This window comes from Macrosteles quadrilineatus, unplaced genomic scaffold, assembly GCF_028750875.1.
Source record: "Macrosteles quadrilineatus isolate MER2022 unplaced genomic scaffold, UCM_ALF_1.0 Scaffold_4__1_contigs__length_99947679, whole genome shotgun sequence".
Taxonomy (NCBI): domain Eukaryota; kingdom Metazoa; phylum Arthropoda; class Insecta; order Hemiptera; family Cicadellidae; genus Macrosteles; species Macrosteles quadrilineatus.
The window spans coordinates 80,727,513-80,751,786 of record NW_026542597.1 but is presented as its reverse complement, the minus strand read 5'-3'; the positions used below and the strand labels follow the sequence as shown (position 1 = coordinate 80,751,786).

General features: G+C 34.9%; 1 protein-coding gene across 1 annotated transcript in view; it reads left to right on the top strand.

Moving 5' to 3' along the window:
- The window catches only part of LOC128992490 (probable multidrug resistance-associated protein lethal(2)03659), a 76,646-nt gene that overhangs the window by 16,540 nt on the left and 35,832 nt on the right, over positions 1-24,274 (top strand). Inside the window, exons 5-20 of the mRNA XM_054416082.1 lie at positions 2,238-2,448; positions 4,204-4,426; positions 5,964-6,120; positions 6,744-6,882; positions 8,173-8,283; positions 8,987-9,262; positions 12,863-13,027; positions 14,045-14,166; positions 16,347-16,444; positions 17,244-17,329; positions 17,880-18,005; positions 20,026-20,204; positions 20,725-20,978; positions 21,612-21,691; positions 22,460-22,610; positions 23,212-23,318. Coding sequence (XP_054272057.1) covers positions 2,238-2,448; positions 4,204-4,426; positions 5,964-6,120; positions 6,744-6,882; positions 8,173-8,283; positions 8,987-9,262; positions 12,863-13,027; positions 14,045-14,166; positions 16,347-16,444; positions 17,244-17,329; positions 17,880-18,005; positions 20,026-20,204; positions 20,725-20,978; positions 21,612-21,691; positions 22,460-22,610; positions 23,212-23,318 — 2,485 coding nt within the window. The remainder of the gene's footprint in view (positions 1-2,237; positions 2,449-4,203; positions 4,427-5,963; positions 6,121-6,743; positions 6,883-8,172; positions 8,284-8,986; positions 9,263-12,862; positions 13,028-14,044; positions 14,167-16,346; positions 16,445-17,243; positions 17,330-17,879; positions 18,006-20,025; positions 20,205-20,724; positions 20,979-21,611; positions 21,692-22,459; positions 22,611-23,211; positions 23,319-24,274) is intronic.

Sequence of the window (24,274 nt, the reverse complement as noted above, 5' to 3'; positions counted from 1 at the left end):
TTAATTTTACTACTTTACTGATTTGCAAGTTAATATAATAAATAATATCCCCGCCACAGCAAGCCTGCAGACTAAGTGAATTTCCATTTACTTGATTCGATTTTCATTTATCTATTTAAGTAACATTAGGATTAACGAGTACCTAGGTTTTTGTTACAGGGAGGATAAAGCGTTTTTTTTTTATATTAATAGCTCAGTATAAAATAAATAAATTTGCCAAGTTTTATCAAAATATATCCAATTTTGATAAACAAGCATAGCAACAGTTTACTTTATGTTCCATTAGAATAACATGGGAATTTTGAATTTAGAGTTTTTGTATTTTCTCTATAACCATTAAGAGCATGAAAACACTTAAATATACTATATTATTTGTTTTTTAAGCTCGACAAAATAGTTTAGAAAGAAATTGCAAAATGTTAGCAACAAAATATAAAACAGATGTATATATTTTATTGATTTCGTGACTTTTATATTAGTTTGAGGTACAAAATTTAAAGCAAGAGCCTTGAAAAGTGCCTTAAAACTTCTACGAGTGTCGTTAAGACTATTTACGCAAGTTGCGTACACTACTTTACCTATGACCGCTTTTTAATTACCCTCACTCTCCACTCTCCACTCTCCTCACTACCACCATTACACACGGAACTGACACAAACACACACACACACACACACAGTCTCTCTCTCTCTCTCTCTCTCTCTCTCTCTCTCTCTAAGAAATAGGAATAGAAGAAATAATAAAGAATTAGGATGGCTTAAGATTAAGGAAAGGGTAGAGTACAATGTTTTGTCCTTGATGTATAAAATTTTAGAAGATAAAAGACCAGACTATTTATATGAAAAATATGTTTTGATGAGACAAGTTCATTTGAGACATACTAGATTTAGTGACAATTTGCTACAAATACCTATACATAGAACAACAATTTATAATAGGTCATTTCATGTACAAACAATAAGATTAGTCAACAAGCTGAGTGACAGCCTAAAAACTGCTACAACTAGTGCATCATTCAATAGAATGTTAAAGAAAACCCTTTTATTAAGATATTAAGCCTTTTTTCTCTATCTCTCTATATTAAAACACTACTTTATTTTCACCAAACATGTATAAAACGAAGCTAATTTTGTTATCTCTCATTGAAAAATAATTTAAAAAATAAATAAAAATTTAAATGTATCTATAGATTAGAAGCAAACATGTTTTGTGTTTTGTAAATATTTTTTATTTTTAGGTTTACAATTTGTAAAAGCAATTTTCTTTTCTTTATCTTTTAGTGATAAGGTAGTTAAGTTGCCAAGCCACAACTGACATGTAATTGATGTTTGTACAGATTGTCTAAGTCTGGTCTGGTGTAAGAGTGGACCTTTGGTCCAAACCAGACCAGGGTAAATAAAGAAATTGTCAAATTGTCAAATTGTCTCTCTCTCCTGGCCACCACGAAATCAATGCGCAGACTCACCAGCGCTGTGTTCATGAAAATACTTTTACATACATCACTAATAATAACAACCCTTTTATTTTTAATTGCCATTCCACAAATTCATAATTTACTTTTTTCTATTTGACAGCAACTTAGCAGACGCACAGGTAGCCTATGTCTGCTAGTTCCATTTGTTTATTGTAGAATATTGTGGCTCATTAAAACTTGTATGTATTTTACTATTTTTAGTGTCATAAGTCTCTGTTAAGTATATTTGATTTTATAATCACTGTTTGTAGCCAATGCTTTTTGGAATAAACTATATATTCATTCATTCATTTAGTTGAAGTTTGAAGCATTACAATTTTACTTCTCTCCTCTCAATCTTCGAACCTCATTAGTCCGTTACTCGTGTGTTGTTAAGTAAAACAATGCTGTTAAGTAATTAAACAATGCTAATTAAGTGAATCTTTTCAATTCTAATAAGTAAACTGAAACAGCTTAAACACATAAGAATTTTTTTTTTACCTGTTATCAGGCCTTTTTGCTTATCCGCCTTGCAGGAATTAAATTAAGATTTCTTGGCATTCTTGGCCACTTCTCAATTATTGAGACTACTATGCATACATTTTTGCAAAATCTTTTTAGAAAGGGAGGTCTATGAATAATATAGCCTATAAAATGCTGTTTCATTGCGTTTTGCCTCAAACAGTCTGTTATGGGTATTTTAAGTCACATATTTTGATTACTTTCCTGTAGGTTTAAATTTACGTATTATTTTTCAACAATGATATCTGTTCTTGCTTGTCAGGATAGCTCAGCCACTGTTACTGGCTCGTATGCTACAACACTTCTCCCCCGGAGGCCATGAAACCACCAGTCGTGAAGCTGCGTGTTGGTACGCGCTAGGAGTCGTCGTCTGCACAGCCAGTAGTGTCTTCATCACCAATCCCCTCTGGCTCGGGTTGTTGCACCTGGCGATGAAAATGAGAGTGGCTTGCTGCTCAATTGTCTATAGGAAGGTAGGTTAATTAATTCTATAAGTCTTAGAATTACATGATTAGTATAAAATAAGCTTTATGTTTTAAGTCCATAGGTTAACACACATGAGTCAATGTTGCAACAACTGCAACATTTTATTTTATTTTATTCAGTAATTTTCAACAGTTTATTATATTCAAAAAACTTGAATTTTACGGTATTACAGGTGAAACTTTAAACATTTTAAGATCCTATTTAACCAATAGAAAACAGTATGTATCTGTTGGAGGCAGTCATTCTGACTTAAGATTGGTTGAAGTAGGTGTTCCACAGGGCTCAGTTTTGGGACCCTTCTTGTTTTTAATCTCGATAAACGACCTGCCGAAGAATGTTGATGTAGACACTGTTGTGTATGCTGATGACACAACTTTGATTGCAATACATAGAGATATCCATGAGCTTGATTTAATTACTAATGAATCAATAATGTCAGCACTAAATTGGTTTTCCTCAAATAAATTGATGTGTAATCAAGAAAAAACTCAGAGAATTCTTTTGAGTCTATCCCCACTTGATAATGAATTAAAATCAGTAAAATTGTTAAGATTCCAAATTGATTCAAAATTAAATTGGCAAGAACACATAGAAATCACATGTAAAAAAATTTCCAGAGTAAATTATCTAATTTGGAAACTCAGAGATTTTGTTAGTAATGAATACCTTCGGACTACTTATTTTGGTTTTTTTCAATCGCATATTTCTTACGGGATTATACTTTGGGGACACTCCCCCCACACCCATGAAATTCTTTTATTGCAAAAAAAAGTTCTACGAACAATCTGTGGGGTTGGCCCTGTGGATAGCTGTAGACTTTTTTTTATAAACCTTAAAATTTTGACTGTAGTAAATTTGTATATTTTTCCCATACTCCTCTACAGTAAAGCTAATCTACATCAATTTACTTGTAGAGACAGTATACACTCTTACAATACAAGAGGCAAATCCAATCTAGAAATCCCTGCCCATAGATTGGCCAAAACACATAACTGCCATAAAATAAATTGTATACGGTTTTTTAATAAATTAGGTCTGGCAGCCAAACTGGTTCCTTTTAATAGGTTTAAGTCAAAAATGTTTGAGTGGCTCATCAAAAATCCATTTTATTGTATAACAGAATATTTACTTTCTAATGTTGACATTGATTTTTAATATAGAACCCACTACTGTATTTTTTATAGTTTTTATAGTTTTAGTTTTGACTATGTCTATTCCTTGTAAAAGGTCAATGACAATAAAGTTCTTGATTCTTGATTCTTGATTCTTGATTCTGGTACGAACCATAAACACATGAATAATGATATTGATGGCAATAAAGGATGATTCGATTTGAATTGATATTTGAATCTGTTACATATAAAATCACCCCATAATATCCTAGCAAATGTATATATGAACTTATAACGCTTGAAAAAAGGCTTGAAAAATATATTTTAGGATGGGTTTATTGGATTGGTTAGAACTTGACTTTTCGAGTGTTATACTTTGCAGAGTTGTAACTTCAAGGATCGCTGTTCCTGCTCCACTAGATACCATGGATTTGTAGTATTGTTGCGCTACTGATGATACAAATTGAAATATTAAGTCATAACATCTAAGGTGAACAAATAAAGAAACATTCCATTATTTTAAACCTTCAGGTCATAGACGTAAGCTTAAAATGTTTTCAGCTGGTAATTTGTTAAAAAATCCAAATGTTATATGCTTTAAAAAATAATCAATTTTATATTCCATTACAGAGCCTGCGGCTCAGCAAGATGTCACTGGGAAAGACGACAGTGGGACAGGTGGTAAACCTGATGACCAACGATGTTAACCGGTTTGACATGGGAATCATTTTTGTTCACTACTTGTGGATCGGACCTCTCACCACATTGGTAGTGATGTACTTCTTGTGGATAGAGATCGGAGTGGCTGCACTGGTCGGGGTGGGAGCACTGCTTGTGTCAATTCCAGCGCAAAGTAAGTTTGGCAACTATTAACAGTGAAAGCAGTTGAACAGGCCAACAAATATTACTCAGTGTATGAAGTAATCAAAAATATATTCATGAAAAACAATAAATCACCTCATTTCTCTTATAGAATTAGGATATTTATTTCCAGTATTCATAGGGTTAATTTGTTAATTATATACAGACTGTCCCAAAAGTCCCGGACCGGTTTAATATTTTCTAAACGACACCAGATAAGTCAATAAGATTTGGTACACAACACTACACCTAAAAATCTACTTTTTTAAGGAAATATCAATTTTCTGTCATATCATGGGGACGTCCCGCAAGGAGTCAGAAGGAAATCTTAAATAGAAGCATAGGTTGACATGTACATCAAATTAAAGGTCTTTACTAGCAGAATATTATGCCGCAAATTTGAACTCAAACGGACAACCGAGCCAAGAATGACAGTGGTTCAAAGATTCATTTAATTTGCATTGCTATTATACGCTTACTCCTCAGGGGGCACAGCCCTAAGAATCGGAAGAAAATTTTTAACGTAAGCATAGGTCGATATGCACATCAAATTAAAGGTCTTCACTAGTAGATTACAATGCCGTAAATTCAAGCTCAAAAGAACGCCTGAGTAAAAAATGGCAGTCGTTCAAAGATTCAAAATGGCTGATTTAAGAAATATTTGAACAGATGCCATTTTTTACTCAGTTATCCGTTTGAGTTCAAATTTGCAGCATTATATTTTGCTAGTAAAGGTCTTTAATTTGATGTACATGTCAACCTATGCTTCTATTTAAGATTTCCTTCTGACTCCTTGCGGGACGACGTCCCCATGATATGACAGAAAATTGATATTTCCTTAAAAAAGTAGATTTTTAGGTGTGGTGTTGGTATACCAAATCTTATTGATTTATCTGTTGTCGTTTGGAAAATATTAAGCCGGTCCGGGACTTTTGGGACAGTCTGTATATATTTTTAGGGTTAGGCTACTGGGGAAAACTTCTTTACGATAATTTGACTTCATACATTATGAATATTTATAGATTAAGTGTTTTAAACATAAGCATTTTGAATCCTTTATTTGATTTTTAATTAGAAATAGAGAAAGGATATGACAATAAATATGCTTTCGATTCCCAAAAAAAATGTACACTTAGTTATGTGTGTAGGGTCGCTAGTCAAGTGCCTAGAATGGTAAATGGAAATAAATATACAGTATAGGTAATTGAAATTCTTCTATCCTATTGCTATTTTCACTTTTACGGGCAGGAGAAAAAGCAGTAATGTCAATAAACAGTATGTGGAAATTCACTAGAATTAGAATTGATATTGGTAGATTCCTGTATCCTTTATGAAGAATAAACTTAATTACAATTCATTATTTTTATTGCAGATTTTGTGCTAGTTATAAATATTTTTGATAGCATAGCTTTAATTTTATTGAAAGTGATATTATTTTGAATTACATCAATTACAACCTTATTTTTTGTCATTTTTTTGTTTTTTTCTTTTTAAAGTTTTTTTTAGTCTGTAGATACTATTTGTTTCAGTGTGGCTTGGAAAGCAGAAGTCAGTTTACCGCTTGAGGACAGCCAAAAGAACGGACGAGAGAATTTGTCTCATGAGTGAAATTATAAATGGAATTTCAGTGATTAAGATGTACACATGGGAAAAACCATTTGAAAAACTTGTGGCTGAAGCTAGAAGGTTTGTCTTAAAGTTGTATCACTAGCTTGTATTTCGTACTGAGTTTTTTTATGTTTTTTTTTTGTATTTTTAATACAGAAAGCTTAGAGACATCTATATTAACTGTGAACTTGATTAGAGGTTTAAAACAAGATTGTCAAACAACAAAATCATCTAATATTTCTTCTGGGCGTTAAAGTTACACCACATAATTAAATATTTAGTTATCTTTGGGCTAATTCTGTTTACCTAGATTGATTTTTTGGAAAATTGAAAAAAAATCTAAATAAAAATTCTATTGTCCCAAAGATTGTTATTCACTTATATGTATAAAAAAAAAGAAATATTATGAAAAAAAAAACTGTGTTGAAAATACACTCAAGCTATACACTATCCTCTATCCTTTAAATTTTGATTTTATGATATTTAAGTTTTTCCGTTGCATTTGTTATCACTGAACTGTATTGCTGTTAACTCTTCAAGTCATCTCTTATATTTCAGCCTTCATGATTAACATCTGAAAACCTTCAACTATAATCATTTATGTGATTTTCACAACTATTGTTCGGATAAGTTAATGGTAGATATGTGAGTTTTTAACCAGTTTACAGGTAAACAATGTTTTTTTCAATTTATGATTTTAGACTTGAAATAAAAGAGATAAGAGGAAGCTCTTACATAACAGGAGTAATGTTGTCATTCCTTCTCTTCAACAATAGGCTGGCAATCTTCTGTGCTATAGTCACGTACGTTCTCATGGGAAATCTGATCACAGCTTCCATCGTAAGTTCCAAAATTTACATGTGAACAAAATACTTGATATTAATGATTAAAATTTAAAAATCACTTAACTTGATCAATATATCTTTGTAAACAATGTCTGATAATTTAACAATGAAGATGGATTTTATGTGAGCTTTGGCTACTAATACTACGTTCACAAATTTTAGGCGGTTTGAGGGAAAGCAATTTCAACCACTCCGCCTAACTTTAACTTTCAAACAAATGCTGACAGCTGATCAGCTGATATCGACAATGGTCAATGATTAAACTTTAAAAATTGGTCTGGAAACCCAGAAAATCTTCTCCTAGGACTGTAGTCTAATTTTTACGGTTAAATAATAATTTTTTTTTGTTTGGGGGGGGATTAATCTAATAATTGGAGTTTTGTCTGCTGTTAATGAAATTGAACTGTAATAAAAAATCAAATAGCCCTAGTTTTAAGGTGTTGCTCGTGTTCTCAAATAAATTGATTTATAAATACTTAATACTTTTTACTTTGAAATGGCAACCATACAAATGTAGGTATTTTAGCCAAATATGAATGGAGTTGAGTATAGGATAAGTGGTGCGATCTTGTAGTCTTGTAAGTCACTAATGCCGACATATTCCTTAGACACAGCTGTTAATTACTTACTTACTCCTGTGGCCATTTGGAAACCTAGGTGGTTTTTGGCCTCGCCAACCATGTGCCTCCAAGCTCTTCTATCCTCTGCCAGCTCCAAGTCTGCTCCCATTCTTCTCAAGTCCTTCGTCACCTCATCAACCCATCGCATTCTTGGTCTACCTAATGGTCTTCTTCCTTCTGGTATACCTCTGAGTACCATCTTTACCATCTCTCTCTCACTTCTACGGTTAATATGGCCCATCCATCTCAACCTCCTACTCTTAACTATTCCCACAATATCTGGTTCACCATATAATTCTTTTAACTCTCTATTTTTCCTTATCCTCCATGCATTTCCTTCTTTTACTGGTCCAAAAATTCTTCTCAAAATTTTGTTTTCAAAAGTAATAAGGCGCTTCTGGGATTTTTTGGTAAAAGACCAAGTTTCTGACCCGTATAGATTAATTAATAGCTTTAAAATATTTCAATAATAATTTATGTAAAAACATATCCAGTCATTGGACGAGAATGAAGTATTATTAATTTTTTTCATCTATAGTTGAGCTTATGCGTCTAGCTGGTTTGGTACTACTGTATAAGATTAAATATGTCTAGAGTGATTGTAAAAAATTCTATTGTTTAATGGGTTCTATGTTCTATCTTGATTAAGTTTTTGTAATGTTTAGGTTTATGTAGTAACCTGTTACTTTACCCTAATTCGCCAAATGATGTCAGATTTTTTCCCACTTTCTATCGGTTTGACTGCAGAAATGGTTGTCAGCATCAAAAGAATTGAGGTGAGTTAATACAAATAACATTTCTATATCTGCAGATTTGACTGATAAATATCACTTACAAATTAATTTTGAAGCAATTATGAAAAAAAAAGATTTTACCTGAGGAAACCCTACAACTATGAAATTTTTATTCTAAAAATCATTCAGTTTCTGTATGCAAACTATGTTCATTTTATTGATTTAATACCTTGTACATTTATAGGAATTGTGTGTTTTATCATCCCGCAGTAAAATTACTGTTTTTGGACTCAGCTGATGTGACCAAGATTTATTTTTTGTGCTTGCATAATTAATTGCTTTGGTTTACAAGAGTGTAAACACAGATATGTTATATAAGTGAGATGAGAGAATGAAGCAGAACTGTCTTCTGGGAATATTTTAGAAACAAATTTTTGAAACAATTAAAAAAATTCAAACCGTTTTTGACTTTTCAATACTTTTGCTTTTTTTGTGTTGGACACATGGATTTTTGCGGGTACAGGGAGGGGATCAGGGACGGTGTATTTAGAGGAATACTGGCTATCGTTTGAGTTCAAGAAGCAGTAATATTTACTGAAAAGAATGAAAAGTTTAATACAAAACTTAACTATTTTCTGTCATTCAACAAATATGCATGTAATATGGAAAAGCATCAGGACAATTATATCTAATGAATGGCTGAAGCTTATTCAAAACTTACAACACCCATTGTGATTTGTTTCAGAAATTCATGCTGTACGATGAAATTGAAGGAGAGAAAATAGTCGAAAACGGAAAAGTAAACCTATCTTATAACGACTTGGATGAGAAAGAAGTAAAACTTTCACCACCAGAAATAATAGAATACAACGGCACCGACGCAGCTAAAGGTGGTGTTACGTTGACAAACATTTCGGCAAAGTGGAGTGAAGATAGTTCTGAAGAAACGCTTAGCTGTGTAAATGTGAATTTTCAACCAGCAACATTATCAGTGGTCATTGGCCCAGTTGGATCTGGAAAGGTAATTAGTTAAACAATCGAGGCGAAGCTGATGAGTTCGGAAAATGAGCAAGAGTGATAATAATGACCAGGGCCGGTTCTAGGAATTTTTCAGAGTTAAGCGAACACCCGAATCAGCGCCACTTAGGATTCCCCCCACCACCCCCCCCCCCTGAACCAATAACATGACATAACCGTATTTGTGAATTTTTTCCCATTAATTTTTGGAAGGACTTTTTTATAAGTTTAGGTTAGGAGAATACTTGCAATAAAAGACTCGCATAAATTTAACATTTTTACACTTTTACTCATCATATAAACTTTAGCAAAACCAAGGCCACACTAAAATACCCCCGCCGCAGCAAACCTGCAGACTAAGCAAATTTCCATTTGCCTGATTGGATTTAGACTAAAATGTCTCCTTAAAAATATCACATTTATTCCCTATTTAAATAGAATCAGTTTAACACATACTTAGGTTTGCTGCAACAGGGAGGGTAAAAGTGTTTTTTTATGTAAAATGTTAATAGTTAGTAAGAAATAAAAACATTTTCCAAATTTGGGCAAAATATGTTAATAAACAAGCACACTACAACGGTTTACTTATTCTCCATAAGAATAACATGGGAATTTTAAATTAACAATTTTTTGGAATTTTCTCCGTAACCATTAGGCGCATTATAACGCTTCAATATACTAAATTATTTGTTTTTTTTAAGCTCTAAAAAATAGTTTGGAAAGAAATTTCAAAATTTTATGTTTTTTTGGTCAAAAATAGGAAAAACCCATTTTTACCCCATAAAAGCCCCCAATAAACCCCTGTTCCCATAGTCCGATCATGCTGGTTCGCGAACTCGTTCGAATAAACGTAGGTTTACACGTTTGTACCAAGTTTCATCAAAATCGGATCATTTTTGCTCGAGTTATCGCGCTAACGGACACATATATAAATATATATAAATATATATACAGGGTGAGTTTTAATTGTCCCCCCCCCCAACTTTTTTCTACATTTTTTCAAATATCAATCCCAGACCACTTCCAAACATTGTTGGGTAGTAAGTACTTCATTTTGACAAGGTGGTCATTTCCGGCCGCCATCTTGGATCCGCCATATTGGATGCAAAACTTTTTTTTCAAATGTAAAGGTGGGATTGTGACCAATTATCTCGAACTACATTTTTACCCTGATTACAATGCCGCAAACCGTTTTTAAAAATCTTGATTCATTCAAAAGTTACGAGGGCTTTTTAAAACTTTATTTTTAGCCCATTTTAACATTGTGCATTTACAAACTAAGACCATAATCCCAAAATAGTGCTAGATAATGATAAGTATACACTACCAGTAATTGTCCACCTATTTTCACTTGGTTATGACTGATGTATTTTTTTCGGCCGCCATCTTGGATCCGCCATTTTGAAATGTGATAAATTATTTTAAATATGAAGGGGGTGTCGTGACCCATCATTTTGAACTACTTTTTTAAGCTTAACTCAATGCCGCAATCCATTTTTTGTTATCATGTTTTATTTATGAAATATTTAAATTTTTTTGTTAAAAATGTCAGTATTTCAAAATCAAAAAATGAAAATGAAAAACAGATTATGGAATTAAGTTCAGCTTAAAAAAGTAGTTAGAAATGATGGGTCACAACACCCCCTTCATATTTAAAATAATTTATCACATTTCAAAATGGCGGATCCAAGATGGCGGCCGAAAAAAATACATCAGTCATAACCAAGTGAAAATAGGTGGACAATTACTGGTAGTGTATACTTATCATTATCTAGCACTATTTTGGGATTATGGTCTTAGTTTGTAAATGCACAATGTTAAAATGGGCTAAAAATAAAGTTTTGAAAAGCCCTCGTAACTTTAGAATGAATCAAGATTTTTAAAAACGGTTTGCGGCATTGTAATCAGGGTAAAAATGTAGTTCGAAATAATGGGTCACAACCCCACCTTTACATTTGAAAAAAAAGTTTTGCATCCAATATGGCGGATCCAAGATGGCGGCCGGAAATGACCACCTTGTCAAAATGAAGTACTTACTACCCAACAATGTTTGGAAGTGGTCTGGGATTGATATTTGAAACAATGTAGAAAAAAGTTGGGGGGGGGGGACAATTAAAACTCACCCTGTATATATAAATATATATATATATGAATTTGAACGGATGGTGTTTTTGGCCTCTAGGGACCTCAAAACGGAAAAAAATCGGTCCCGGGTCCAGGTCTTACCATGAGTACTACGGTAATAGCTTATTCCCTATGTGGGAAATTCGCTAAAAAACAGGCCGTAATCAAGGCCACACTAATGCTCGTCAAGCAGATAGAAGACGGCAATGACGTAATGTTTACCGTTTGTGATCAGCTGCTTGTTTTCATCTTTCCTTGGAAAATAAATAAATAAATACCTACGTCATTGCCGTCTTCTATCGTGACTTCTTTGGGCTGACTGGACTCGCCACCAGATGATTTAAACAAAAATCTACTCATTGATTTGGCTTGTTTTTCATCTTCCTCTTCCAAATTCGCCTTACCCTTTTTAATTGCCAGACGTTTTTTTTCTGCCATTGTTTTTTTAGTATCGGCTCGCTAGATGTTTTACTCATTTATTCAGTTTACACTTTCTTCTTATTTAATGCGCTAATTATAAATTATACTTAAAACACTCGTAATCATTCACTTATCAACAATCATGAATCATCAAAACAACGTCATTACGATACCGATACACGCTAATACACTAAAAGAGTGCAATGCAACGTAGTGCTCTGCTCTAGGATAAGAGTCAGAAGGGAGGGAAGGGAGGGGAAAGTTTCTTGTTGTGACAATTGGCGCTGCGCGCTTGCTTATCTCATCTCGAGCATGAGTGAGTGAGTCGTGAAATGAAATCCACAGGCGCTGCGCCATACGCTGCCGAGCGTCAGCTCACTACAAAATTGAAACTGCAAATTAATGGCATTGAGTCCTTGAGTTGTAGTGCTGTACAAATATACCCTACACATTTTTCAAGTGCTGTTGGTACAAACAGAATAAATGCCTTTATTGTGGTATATTTGAGCTCTGAGCGAAAATAAACAAAATTATGTTGTTCACGTAAAAAAATTGTTCCGTTGGCGCCACGGCGCCACTTTTTCGTGGCGCCATATGCGGCTGCGTAGTTCGCGTATGGTTTAAACCGGCCCTGATAATGACGCTATTTTAGTGAGAAAAAATGTAAGTTAGATAGCATAATGAGACTGGTACCTAAAAAATAAACACATAATGCTTTCTTTGTTGGATGTTAATTTTAGGTACCTAATGATGAGTTCATGTTATTTGTAGGATATTAAAGAGATTTTCCATCATGATTAGTAAAAGGAGTTTTCACAATGTTTTGAGAATTGAAATCTTATCCCGTCTTAAGATAAAAAATTACCTTAAAGAAGACAGGATCATTACAGTACAAACCCCGCCTAATACTGGAGAACCACACAGAAACTGTACTGTTATGTAGTTGTAGTTATACAAGAAAGAACAATTTAGAAACAGGGGTAAGTGAAGACAATAGACTTTTCTGTATCAGCTCATTATATTTACATGCATGTGTAAATTGTGATGTTGATTGTTACAGTCTTCTCTGTTGCAAGTTGTACTCAAAGAGTTGCCAGTCTGCGCAGGATCTGTACAAGTCCGAGGCTCTGTGTCTTACGCAGCACAGGAGCCATGGCTGTTTGATGGCAGTGTGCGTCAAAACATCATATTTAGCAGCGAGTACGATGAGAGTCGATATCAGGCGGTTAGTAAATAATAATATCAGAAATTGACCCCCATCCCTGTTTCTGAAACTTTTCTCATCAACATTTTAATAGCTAATTGTATGATTTGATTTGCAAATTAATATTTTTTTATTTTAAATTCAATCATAATTGGACTTTCTCAGTATTAAAAAATACTTTCCAATGAAGACAATACCTGCAGCCTTCTTTTTATTCAATTCACATATTATTTATTACATCTATAATTTATTATTTCACTTTGAACATCTGTATTTTATTAGAAACTGTTTATGCTAGTTTGTTCATGTGTGAAATATTAGTAGTGAGTCGGTGGCTCAGTCGGTAGCGTCGCGGACTTTGGGCCCAAGGCAGCGATGTCGTGGGTTCGGATCCTGGTCACTGCCGATAACATTTTATCAGTACAGTTCACCTTTGTACTGTACCGGCTCACTCCTTGCTTTGCTGTAAACGATCCACGCACGGGCGCTTAGTCTATGTGGACGGGCAAATGCAAGGTTAAAAGAGGCCGCCAACCTCTTTTTTAAAAAAAAAAAAAAAAAAAAAAAGTAAACAAAGATGGCTTAGATCCTATTTCAGTTTTAAGGAACTCAGGAGGAGTTCGGCCTGTCTGGGTCAGAGGCATGGTCGGAGAGTTCTAACTAATATTTGAGTAAATGGCGAGGTAAAGGGTTGACAGAATGTTTTAATTCCCCTGATCATTTTGCTACTATTTACTTGTCCCTACTGAGTTTTTGTCTGCCAAAAACGTGTCGTATAAGAATTTGGAATGTTCTTTTCAAAGTATGGAAAAAATTTAGAAATATATCCCCTAGGGTGGAAAGAGTTTAATAAACTGTCCGTAAATTATTTCCAGCTGATGTTAATGAAATTAGTTTCAAGATTTCCATTTTGCACGTCTATTAAGTAAAATTTAAGACTACTTAGGCAATTAAATAATAATTACCGTACATTTTAAATTCCGAAGTCTTAAAAGATTCAGTTTCTCAACATTGTGCTAATGATATTAACGTATACAGGTTATAAATGTTTGTGCCTTGCGTACAGACCTTTCTCAGCTGCCCCACAGCGATCAGACTTTGGTAGGAGATCGTGGCGTTGTGCTCAGTGGCGGCCAACGAGCCCGCATCAACCTGGCCAGGTGAGCTTATAAAGAAAATCTACAGGGTGGCCGAAAAGTCTCTTAACACAATATTGCAGTGTGTATTACAATGTTATAATCACGACTAATCAGCAAATATTCGTGCGTGAGTAGTAATGGAACTTGGGAGGAGAGAACGAAGCCTTACTCTCTCTTCCCAACCCCCGCCACAGCCCTAGGACGTGGCGACACCCAGTAGAGAGTAAGGGCGGCGTTTGCACGAGTCCCGCCCAGAAATGCTGAAATGCATTTGACAACGAACTTGGCACCAAGTCAAGCTTCCGAGACAATGGTGGTATACATGCCGATGTTTTGGACTAAAAATTATGTTCATTTGGTGTAGTCCACAATAAATTTCTCATTAAAACAGATTTCTACGGTTTTAATCAACACCAATTGAATTTACCTTTAGTGTTAAAGGGACTTTCGGCCACCCTGTATATAATGCCTTTAGGAATTTGAGACATCTACGTATTCAGACTATTGTCCTTTTTACTATTGTTTGTTAGGATAACAGGCTTACAGTATCTGAATGTGTATGGTTCCACTCTAGCATAAAAACAAATCTTTATATTTTTTTTTTATAAGACTTTGTTAAAAATAAGATTATTTCCGTGTCAACATTAAAATTTTAGTGAGTAGTGTAAAGTGTTTTGCATTTCTTATACCATAGTGGGCTCTTTCCCATTCAGGTAAGCCAGAAAATCCTAAAAAATCCTGGATTAAAATATCCTGAATAAAAACCCTAACAAAAATAATGAAACCTCTGTAATAAGGAGTTGTCATCAACATATGATTTCTTAACACACATGGTTTATGTTATTGTTTTTAATGTTTATGTTTATATATTTTTCATTCAGTTAAAATGGTTGAATAAAATGGGTTGTACAGTTCCTTGTATCTTGTTATTATATAATTTCAGGACGTGATAACTGGCGACGAGGAAAACCAAAATGGAGTCAACTGACATTACATCACATTTAAACAGTTACAAAAGGATAAGAACGTCAATCAAGGCACAATTGACTAAATTAACAAACAAGCTGAACAATCATGAAATTGATCCTAGGCAAGTTGACGAACGTCTAGAACTTCTGGACTCAACATGGACTAAATTTCTTGAAGTACAAGAGAAAATAGAACTAATAATAAACGACACAGAACTGGATGAAGAAGTAAATTACAAGATGGACATTGAAGAAGTATTCATTAAGTTGAAGATTATGTTGAGGCAGTTGAAACCTATTTCACTTTCGAATACAACTCAAGAAATCAATGGTAATGCAAGCAACTCTACTGGCAATACAGCTTCAACATCCCATATTTCATTTGTACCTTTCAGTGAAGATGAATCTTTTGACAATTTTACAAAAAGACTTGAAGTACTTATGCACCTGAAACACATATCAGACGAAACTACAAAGACATTCACGCTACTTAATGCCCTACCTCCTACGTTACATCAAAAGCTCTGAAGAGACCCCAAGATCACACAGAAATGCCCGACGGATGTACTAAAATCAAAAGAGAGTTTCGGGTGGGGGACAGAGTTCAGGTGCGCAATTTCGGGAAAGACGGAAAGTGGAAATTTGGAAACGTAAGAAGGAGAGAAGGATTGGTGCATTATCAAATCGAGATGGACAATGGGCAGGTTTGGAGAAGGCACATTAACCACATTCGGCCGTGTAAATTTGAGGGGGAGGATTAATAAGGAGTTGTCATCAACATATTATGATTTCTTAACACACATGGTTTATGTTATTGTTTTTAATGTTTATGTTTATATATTTTTCATTCAGTTAAAATGGTTGAATAAAATGGGTTGTACAGTTCCTTGTATCTTGTTATTATATAATTTCAGGACGTGATACTCTGCTACGTGCTTTATGCTACATATTTTAACCATTGGTGTAACCATAAATAATTACCGTATTTAGAAACAAGTTTGAGTTAAATACAATTTTTCCAAATATTCCTAAAGCAAATGTTTAATTTGGTGATAGTGAGTTTTACTTTATGACCAGAAATATTGCAGACATATTCCACCATGAAAAAAGTAAAAAGGAGGTTAGATATTAGATTTTCCCATCAATTCTGTGCTGAGATAGGAACATTAACCACAGTTTGGACTAAAACCGCAAAAGGAATGTAGTTAATTATAATAACAGCTGATTTTTCAGAGCAATCTACAGAGAAGCAGATGTTTATTTACTGGATGACCCACTATCTGCAGTTGACACTCATGTGGGAAAACATCTGTTTGAGCAATGCATTTCAGGTTTGTACATTTTAAATTGGACGAAAAAGATTAGATTCATATTCTCATATGGATTTATGATCCTTATGGATGGGCCGAAGAGTATTAATTTTGAGATGTTTCTGTTTAATTTAGAGTATGTTTTGAGTTTTTATATTTACTACGGTATTTATTTCTTGTTATTTCACCGACTTTAAAACTATTTTAACCAGATAAATCTACTTATTTTATAAATGTTGCTTGTCGTATTGTACCATGACCAAAGAGAACAGTGCTTACCATAAAATTGATCCTACAATACAAGAAAAACGTTTAGTGTGCATCATCTTACTCAAACTTAACTGGACATAAAAACACACATCAAAACAGGCTGCAGAATTTCCAATTCTTTTAAAGGCTTGGTTTTTAGTGGTTGAAAATTTTATTGGTGATGTTAAAAAGGTCTAAGTTTATTCTGCACTAAAATATGGCAAGTAATGGTTACTAATATTTTGATAATACGCTAGTCATTATTGATCATGAGTAGAGAAGATGGTAAAAAGGATGGACAATGTAAGTGACTTAAACTTAACTTGATGGAGAAATTGGCCGAAAGAGATAAGCTATTGGTTGAGAAAAAAGCTGCAAAACATCATTAAATATTACCTAATGCTGAAAAAAGGAAAAGCTTTACATTGAGGGAAGAATAGGAACTTGACCTAGAGAGACCAGGGCGGAAGAGGCTTATCAGAATAACGGGACAAGAGCTGGCAAATCAATGATGATGATGTAGTTTATTTTAAAATGCTATCGGTTAAATAATTGTGTCTGAACTTTGCAGGTTTCCTGAAAGGAAAGACAGTAATTCTTGTCACTCATCAGCTACAGTTCCTGGGATCGGCCAAGCATATAGTGTTACTTAACAGTGTAAGATATATTTTTATATTTAAATCTTTAAGCATTCACCATTTCACTAGGTTAAAATGCCTCAACTGCTGTAGCTCTGGAACTATTCTACAATTATTATCTTGGGAACCAAATGAGTATTACTCGTACAAGTTGTGGTTTCCAATATTATTCCAAGCAATTGCTTAGTTTCACAAACGTATGATTGAAAAGTGAGTAATGAAAAGTCCAGCAATGCTAATAAAGTATTTACGTTTCACTATTCTCACTTCAGAGAAACAACTAGACTTTTTTTAAGCAAATATGAATTAGGAAGATGTCTTGTGGCGGAGTTACTGACTAAGATCAGCTGTTTCTTTAGTCAGGATAATATCAAAAGATATCAAAATATGATCAAGGAGTCAAGGACAGCTGGGTCCTAAAAGACAGACTCTAATAGGAATCACACTGTGGACCTTCTGATTCCCAAGCAAGCTCTATAACCTCTCGGCGTTCAACAATTTATTTACTAGATATCTCATATCAATAGGAAGACCTCCATCATAATCTAGAGTTGTTTTTGCCATTTCAGGGTAAAGTTGTTGTTCAAGGAACTTATAAGGAGCTACGATCCTCAGGTACCAACTTTAGCCGGATGATCACTGATAGAGACGAAGTAGAGAATTTAGCAGTTTCTAATGAACAAACAACTATAAAGGTTTGTGATTTTCATTTAGTTGATTTAGACTAATTTAAGTAGAAACATGTCAACAGTCAAAGACATTCCAACATCTTCCTTTGAACATTTTGAAAATTGTAGGTATGCAAGTTTTAACTATAATAGGGTCAAAGTTCCAAGTTAATTTCCAAAGGATAACTCAAAACATTTTATTGAAACAATTGCATCAACTCTTATCCGGTAATTGGGAGAAGTAGAAAAATAAGATTATCTTAGTTTATCTTAGAAAGTTTTAGTTGTTCTGAAGGAATTAGGCCTCGGGTACGATACGAGCGGCGAGCGGTGAGCGGCAAGCGGCGAGCGGCAACCTGAGCGGCACGTAAGCGGCGGTGGTGGCTACGATACAAGCGGCACTTTTATAACGCTCATGAAATTTCTCAAGTTTTATGAGTTAGTTTAGTATAAAATGGTAAACTATGCTTACCTGCAAGACGTATTGCAACTTTGGTTGCTATCTGACAATTGTTTGCCTTTAAAGAAAAACTTAGTTTTTAGAAAAACCTTAACCATAATTTTTTCCCATACTTTTCTGGTGACTGAAGTGTTTTAAAACTTCCTTGCTGGTCATTCCACAAACATTACCTGGACTGCACCTCACGTATCGACTCGTATCGCATGTTTGCTGCTGTTTCCCTGTCATTTTAGGCCGAACAGAAGCATGACCCACCTGAGCGGCGAGCGGCGTTTTCGCGAAAATCGATTTTGACTTGGAACCATGAGCGGTGCCGCTCACCGCCGCTCGCCGCTCAGACGTATCGTGGCCACCCTCAACAAATTTGCACGCAACCAAATGAGACCCGATGTCAGAGCGGCGCCGCTCATGCCGCTCGCCGCTCATATCGTACCCGGGGCCTTATCGCAAGGTGAAAATGCTGTAGAGTTCCATTTAACATTGAGTCTACTGTGCTTTGTGTGTAAAACATAATCTTGCATTACATTCAAATGCCTCAATTGTGCGATGCTATTGATGTAAATGTAAAAAAAATTGTCCGTAAATTAAGGTTTCCGCCAAGAACTGTTGTGGCCAAGAAAACTATATCAAATCTGAGACCGCCGTCGTGTTCGTTACTTCATCCACTCCACAACTGGTCTAGTTGGATACTTATACTTTAATACTTTTCTTTGAAAGGGTTACCATACGAAAGTAGGTATTGCATACCACCCTTATGGTACCATAGTCTCTTCCAATTGGCAAAAGAGGTATTAAAGTAAAATGGATGCCCCTGCCAAGTTTGAATCACATTCCTGATTTAGGGTCAACCCCAATTGAAATCATGCCAGTTGACAGATGTGTATCTAGAAAAGTGTTAAGATGTAAAAACCTGCATAAGTGGCTCAGGAAGCTCACAAAAGGCCGTACACATTTACCCAGTTAGGTGGGATGCAGGTGTTCATTTGTTTCCATCGAGGCTATATAGTCTATGAATGATTGCTTGCTGGTCAGCATTTTCAAGACTACTAGGGGTTACTGTTGTCTTTGATGGTGATATATAGACCTCCCCTTTTGGTTTTGCAATCTCTCGTTTAATTGCACCGTGATCCACATGTCAAATTCCTGTCATTTTGGCCTCTGCCTCAAACAAGACTGATGAACGACCACAACCGGTCTACACTAAACAAAATGTGGTACATAATGTGTAAATGTTTACAACCACCTCAGCCACCTCTTTGTCAAATGAAAACACTGATTTCATTCATGTCTGTCAACTGGCAAAAGACTTCAATTGCGGTTGACTCCTTAAACCACAGTAATATGATCACAGAACGTGATTAATACTTGGTGGGGCCGGGGGGTTGCTACTGTCTTGTTCTTCTGGTGGTTGACGGGGGTCTTTCCTTCACATCTTCTTCGGTACTATGACTAGACTTTTATCCCACAACAGAGTGATTTATTTAATATGGCAGTGGACGGAGTAAATGAGACAGCGGTGGTCTGAGCTAGTTTGCTAGGTCGCGACATGAGCTTGATGAACACCACAACCCTCGTATGTTGTTGTAGGATGACAGCCAAGGGCCAGAGATGGTAGAGGAAAGTCACACTGAAGGTACTGTTTCCGGTAGAGTTTTCCGAACTTATCTGACCGGTGGAGGTCACTGGACCTCTATGGTACTTCTTCTCTTCATGTTTTGCCTCACCCAGTTCGTCGGCAGTGCCGGAGACTACTGGCTCAACTATTGGTAACTGCTCCATCACATTAATATTACATCACTTAGTTTGTTATGAATCCAACAGCTATCCAAGTTTTATCATGTGAAATACTTTCATTACAGATCACATAATGATTTGGTAAAAATATAATTTTGTCGTTAAATAAAAGTTAGTTTGGTATTCTAAATTTAAATTTTCAAGTTAAGTATACCGAGCTAAATGCACGTTAATCCTTTTCTTAGCAGGTGCAAGTAGGAGTTGGTCCAATGTTTTTTTTTTATTTACAAAAATTTTATTTTGTAAATATAAATATAGATTTGAAAAATAGTTGAGGGATGGGTTGTGTACTTAAATAATCCTCTGAAAAGGATTTTCATAACTGTTGTTGATGAAAAAGTTTTCAAATATTTGACCAAAAATACTCATACAAAAGAAATAAAAAAGGTAGTTTTAATGTTTGAAATAAGATCCTCGTTTCCTCAACAAAGTGTGTTAAAAAACATTTCTTATGATTAAGGAGTTTTATCGACTCAATATATTTTTTACTAGGGTCAACCTAGAAGAGTATGTGTACCACCGAGAAGCCAACGCCACTTCACTTGAGCCAGACTTCCCTGTCTACGTGTCGCAGCAAACCTGCATCATCGTGTTCACTGTCCTCATTGCTGCCACTATTGTCATCTCTCTCACTCGCTCATTCATGTTTTTCTATATGTGTACACGGTCTTCCATGTGGCTGCATAATCACATGTTCGCCTCAGTGACCAGAGCTACAATGAGGTTCTTTCACACCAATCCTGCAGGTATGGTTTTGGATTAGGGATGCGTTTGCTAGATTTTGTTATTTATATTATTTTAAAGTTTTTTGTTTATATCTTGTTATCCTAGACTTTAGCTCAGAACAGTTTTCACACAATATTTCAGGTTAGGCCTACAGGGTCACTGTGTATCACCACACAGCTTATTGGGGACTGGCAGGATTTGAACCCAGAACCTCAGAGACCTCATTCACATCGCCGAGAATGAAATCTCATGACCTTTTGCCCCAATGTTAATTGACACAATACATTATTCTAAATCGCAAAACCAGAACTCAGATTAGCCAAAATCATGATCAATGAGGTTTTAAATTTTTGTAAATCATAACTAAATAATGGAATATAGTTGGGTCAAATTATGTTAGCACATTTGTTACTCATTTTATTTTCCTCTCATCAACGCTATGTATTATCTAATCATTATTACTTTTTTGGTGGACTTCTTTCTACCATAAAGTAACTTTATTTTAATTTTCCTTTGATGATTATACTTTTGTTATTTAGTGTTTAAAAAAATCAGTTGCTTGGTTGTCTTAGGTGTTATTTGAGAAAGTCCTAAATTTTTGAAAACTCAGTCAGTTTGAGAGGAAAGAAATTAACATTTTCTGTGTATTTTAGGTCGAATTCTAAACAGGTTTACAAAAGACATGGGGGCAGTTGATGAGATGTTACCCAGTTCACTCCTAGATGTACTGCAGGCAAGTTGACAGTCAAATAACATGTAAAACAGTCACCTATAAATACAACACCTTTCCTCTCAGTCATTTTAGTGTGTGTTTAATTTTGGCTGAAGCTAAGTTGCAGTTTGTTGAAATATTTGTTTAATAAATATCCCTTTTATAATTTGGATGTCATTCCAATAAATCTTTATTTTCGCCAATTACTGTATTGGGTTGACTTAAGCCACTACTCCATTGCCAATTTTATTCTCTCAAATATCGTTCTATCCCATCACAGAGAGAAGTATACACAGGAAACTTGCTTATGGGGCAACTGTGCACTTTCAGCTCTAATATGTTGTGCAGGAAATATACTTGTGATGGGCAAGGAAGAGCTGGAGTGAAAAGCACTGTGCGGGAATTCCTTTTACACAGCTAGGGCACAGGCTCTTCCTCCACCGTTTTGTACAATGAGGGCAAGGGGGCGGTGTTGGACGTTGCTCTGAACACCAGCGACTAGTGCTAGAAACCACTTATTTAAATATTTCCTCTGTACCTTACTTCTCTGTGATCTTATCCAAACATAGGTCTAATACACACAGATTATTTATATATATTGGTGTTAAATACTCTAAATACCTATCCAAACTTATCACTTTCTAACACGAAAAAGTACAAAATTCACACTCCCACTTGCAAGTGACATGTGGCACTTGATAGAATATATCACCAGACAGATGTTATATTTTTTCCAATAAATTGCAACTCAAATTCAATTTCAGCTTATGACGGGTTGAATGTTCACAGATTGGACTGACGGTGGTTGGCATTGTAGGAGTCCTGGCACTGGTCAACGTGTGGCTGTTGATTCCTACGTTGGTGGTCGGTTATGTCAGCTTTGTACTGAGAAACTACTACCTCAAGACATCTCGCGGATGCAAGAGATTGGAAGGAATCAGTAAGTAACCATATTCTGTGAATACACAGAAATATTTGTAATAGACGTTTCCATTATTTAATCCAAAGGTTTCTTAGGTATCTATGTAATCTGTGTGTATTCTTTAAGATGTTAAGTGCTAGTCAGTTTGTAATTGCTTTTAAGACTTACCGTACTATTTTACCTTGAAATTAATGTCTAAACAGGATGCAGCTTGCTTGCCTAAACATGTTTTGCATCTTAAATATGAAGTTTATCTAATCTCAAAGGAAGATATGCAATTATTTTAGTAACTTTATTTGATCGTGATTCAAATAATAGGCGTGATTTATACAGTAAGATGAATTAACTAAAAGTACATTGTTGAATCATATCCAAAAGCTATTTTACTGAAACATAATAGTTCATCTACATTATTGATCACCAGTTTATAACGACAAACTTAAAAAGTGTTAAAGAATAGGTTATGATGTGAAATAGTTTATCCACAATAGACTGAGGTCTTGTTTAGTCTAAAATTTGTTGAATGTCAAAAAAATACTCATAAAACAAGCTAAAAAGTTTAGTAATTTGTTTTTGAGAGAGTAAATTACAAATTTTACTTGTAGTGTGTTTTGTTTAGCCAGAAGCCCGGTGTTTTCTCACTTGAATGCCTCTCTTCAAGGATTATCCACCATTCGAGCGTTCAACGCTGAATCCATTTTGGCAGAAGAATTTGACAATCATCAGGTAATTTTAGTTCCAAATAGTATTGTTGGAATCCCACAGAATTGGTAATGATGCTAGAGCTTGTGCATTTCCTGGTGAAGCCTGAGGGATAGGTGGTTAGAGTGCCTCAGAACTGGTTTTGTAAGGGCTTCAACCCTACCCCCCAGGCTTCACCAGGAAACGCACCGTGCTCTAGATGCTAGATGGTAAAGATTTGGTACATTTTAGCTAGTTTGTACTTGATTTACCTACTAGCTGTTTTAGCTTTGAATTGTGACAAGTAATAAAGAAAAAAAGTTTTTACCTACCATTCTGAATTAAGAGGGTCCATCACTTTATGGGTTCGTAGGTTCGAAGTGGGTTCATCTATCTGCATTTACTTTAAAGTATTTGTAGGATTTCTTTTAAAATTGTTATACATGTACAGTATAGTCTAGCATAGAATTAGAATTTCAAGATACAAGGAATTGCTCATTTGAATAAGCAATCCATTTCATGAGCCTGACAACTGTGATATTTAGTTGTACCCAGTGCTCGATTTTCAAAAGATTAGGTACCGGAACTGTAACCTATTAAATATGATTTGACCTATTTATGCCAATTTTTAACTTTCTGAAGGAGAGGTACCAGAACTCCATTTCCCCACAATTCGAGCACTGGTTTTACCACTGATTACTTCTAGAGGTGTTATTGACTTTTTATCTTGCCCTTCATGCCTTACTAACTGTTATAAAAATTAAAACTAGTGTAGCTGTTGCTCGAATTCGAGCAATTGCTAAGTATTACAGGTACAGGCGATATTTTAAAACAAATAACAGTTATAATTTCTGACGACTTAAAAAAGATTATGGAAATACTCAGGTAAATATTTCATTTCAACCAAGACAGTAAATGTTTGTAGCAAACTCCTCGTTCCCACCACCACCCCTGGCTTAAGTCTGGGACTTATTTGCCAGGCCAATTCCCCATGAAAATCT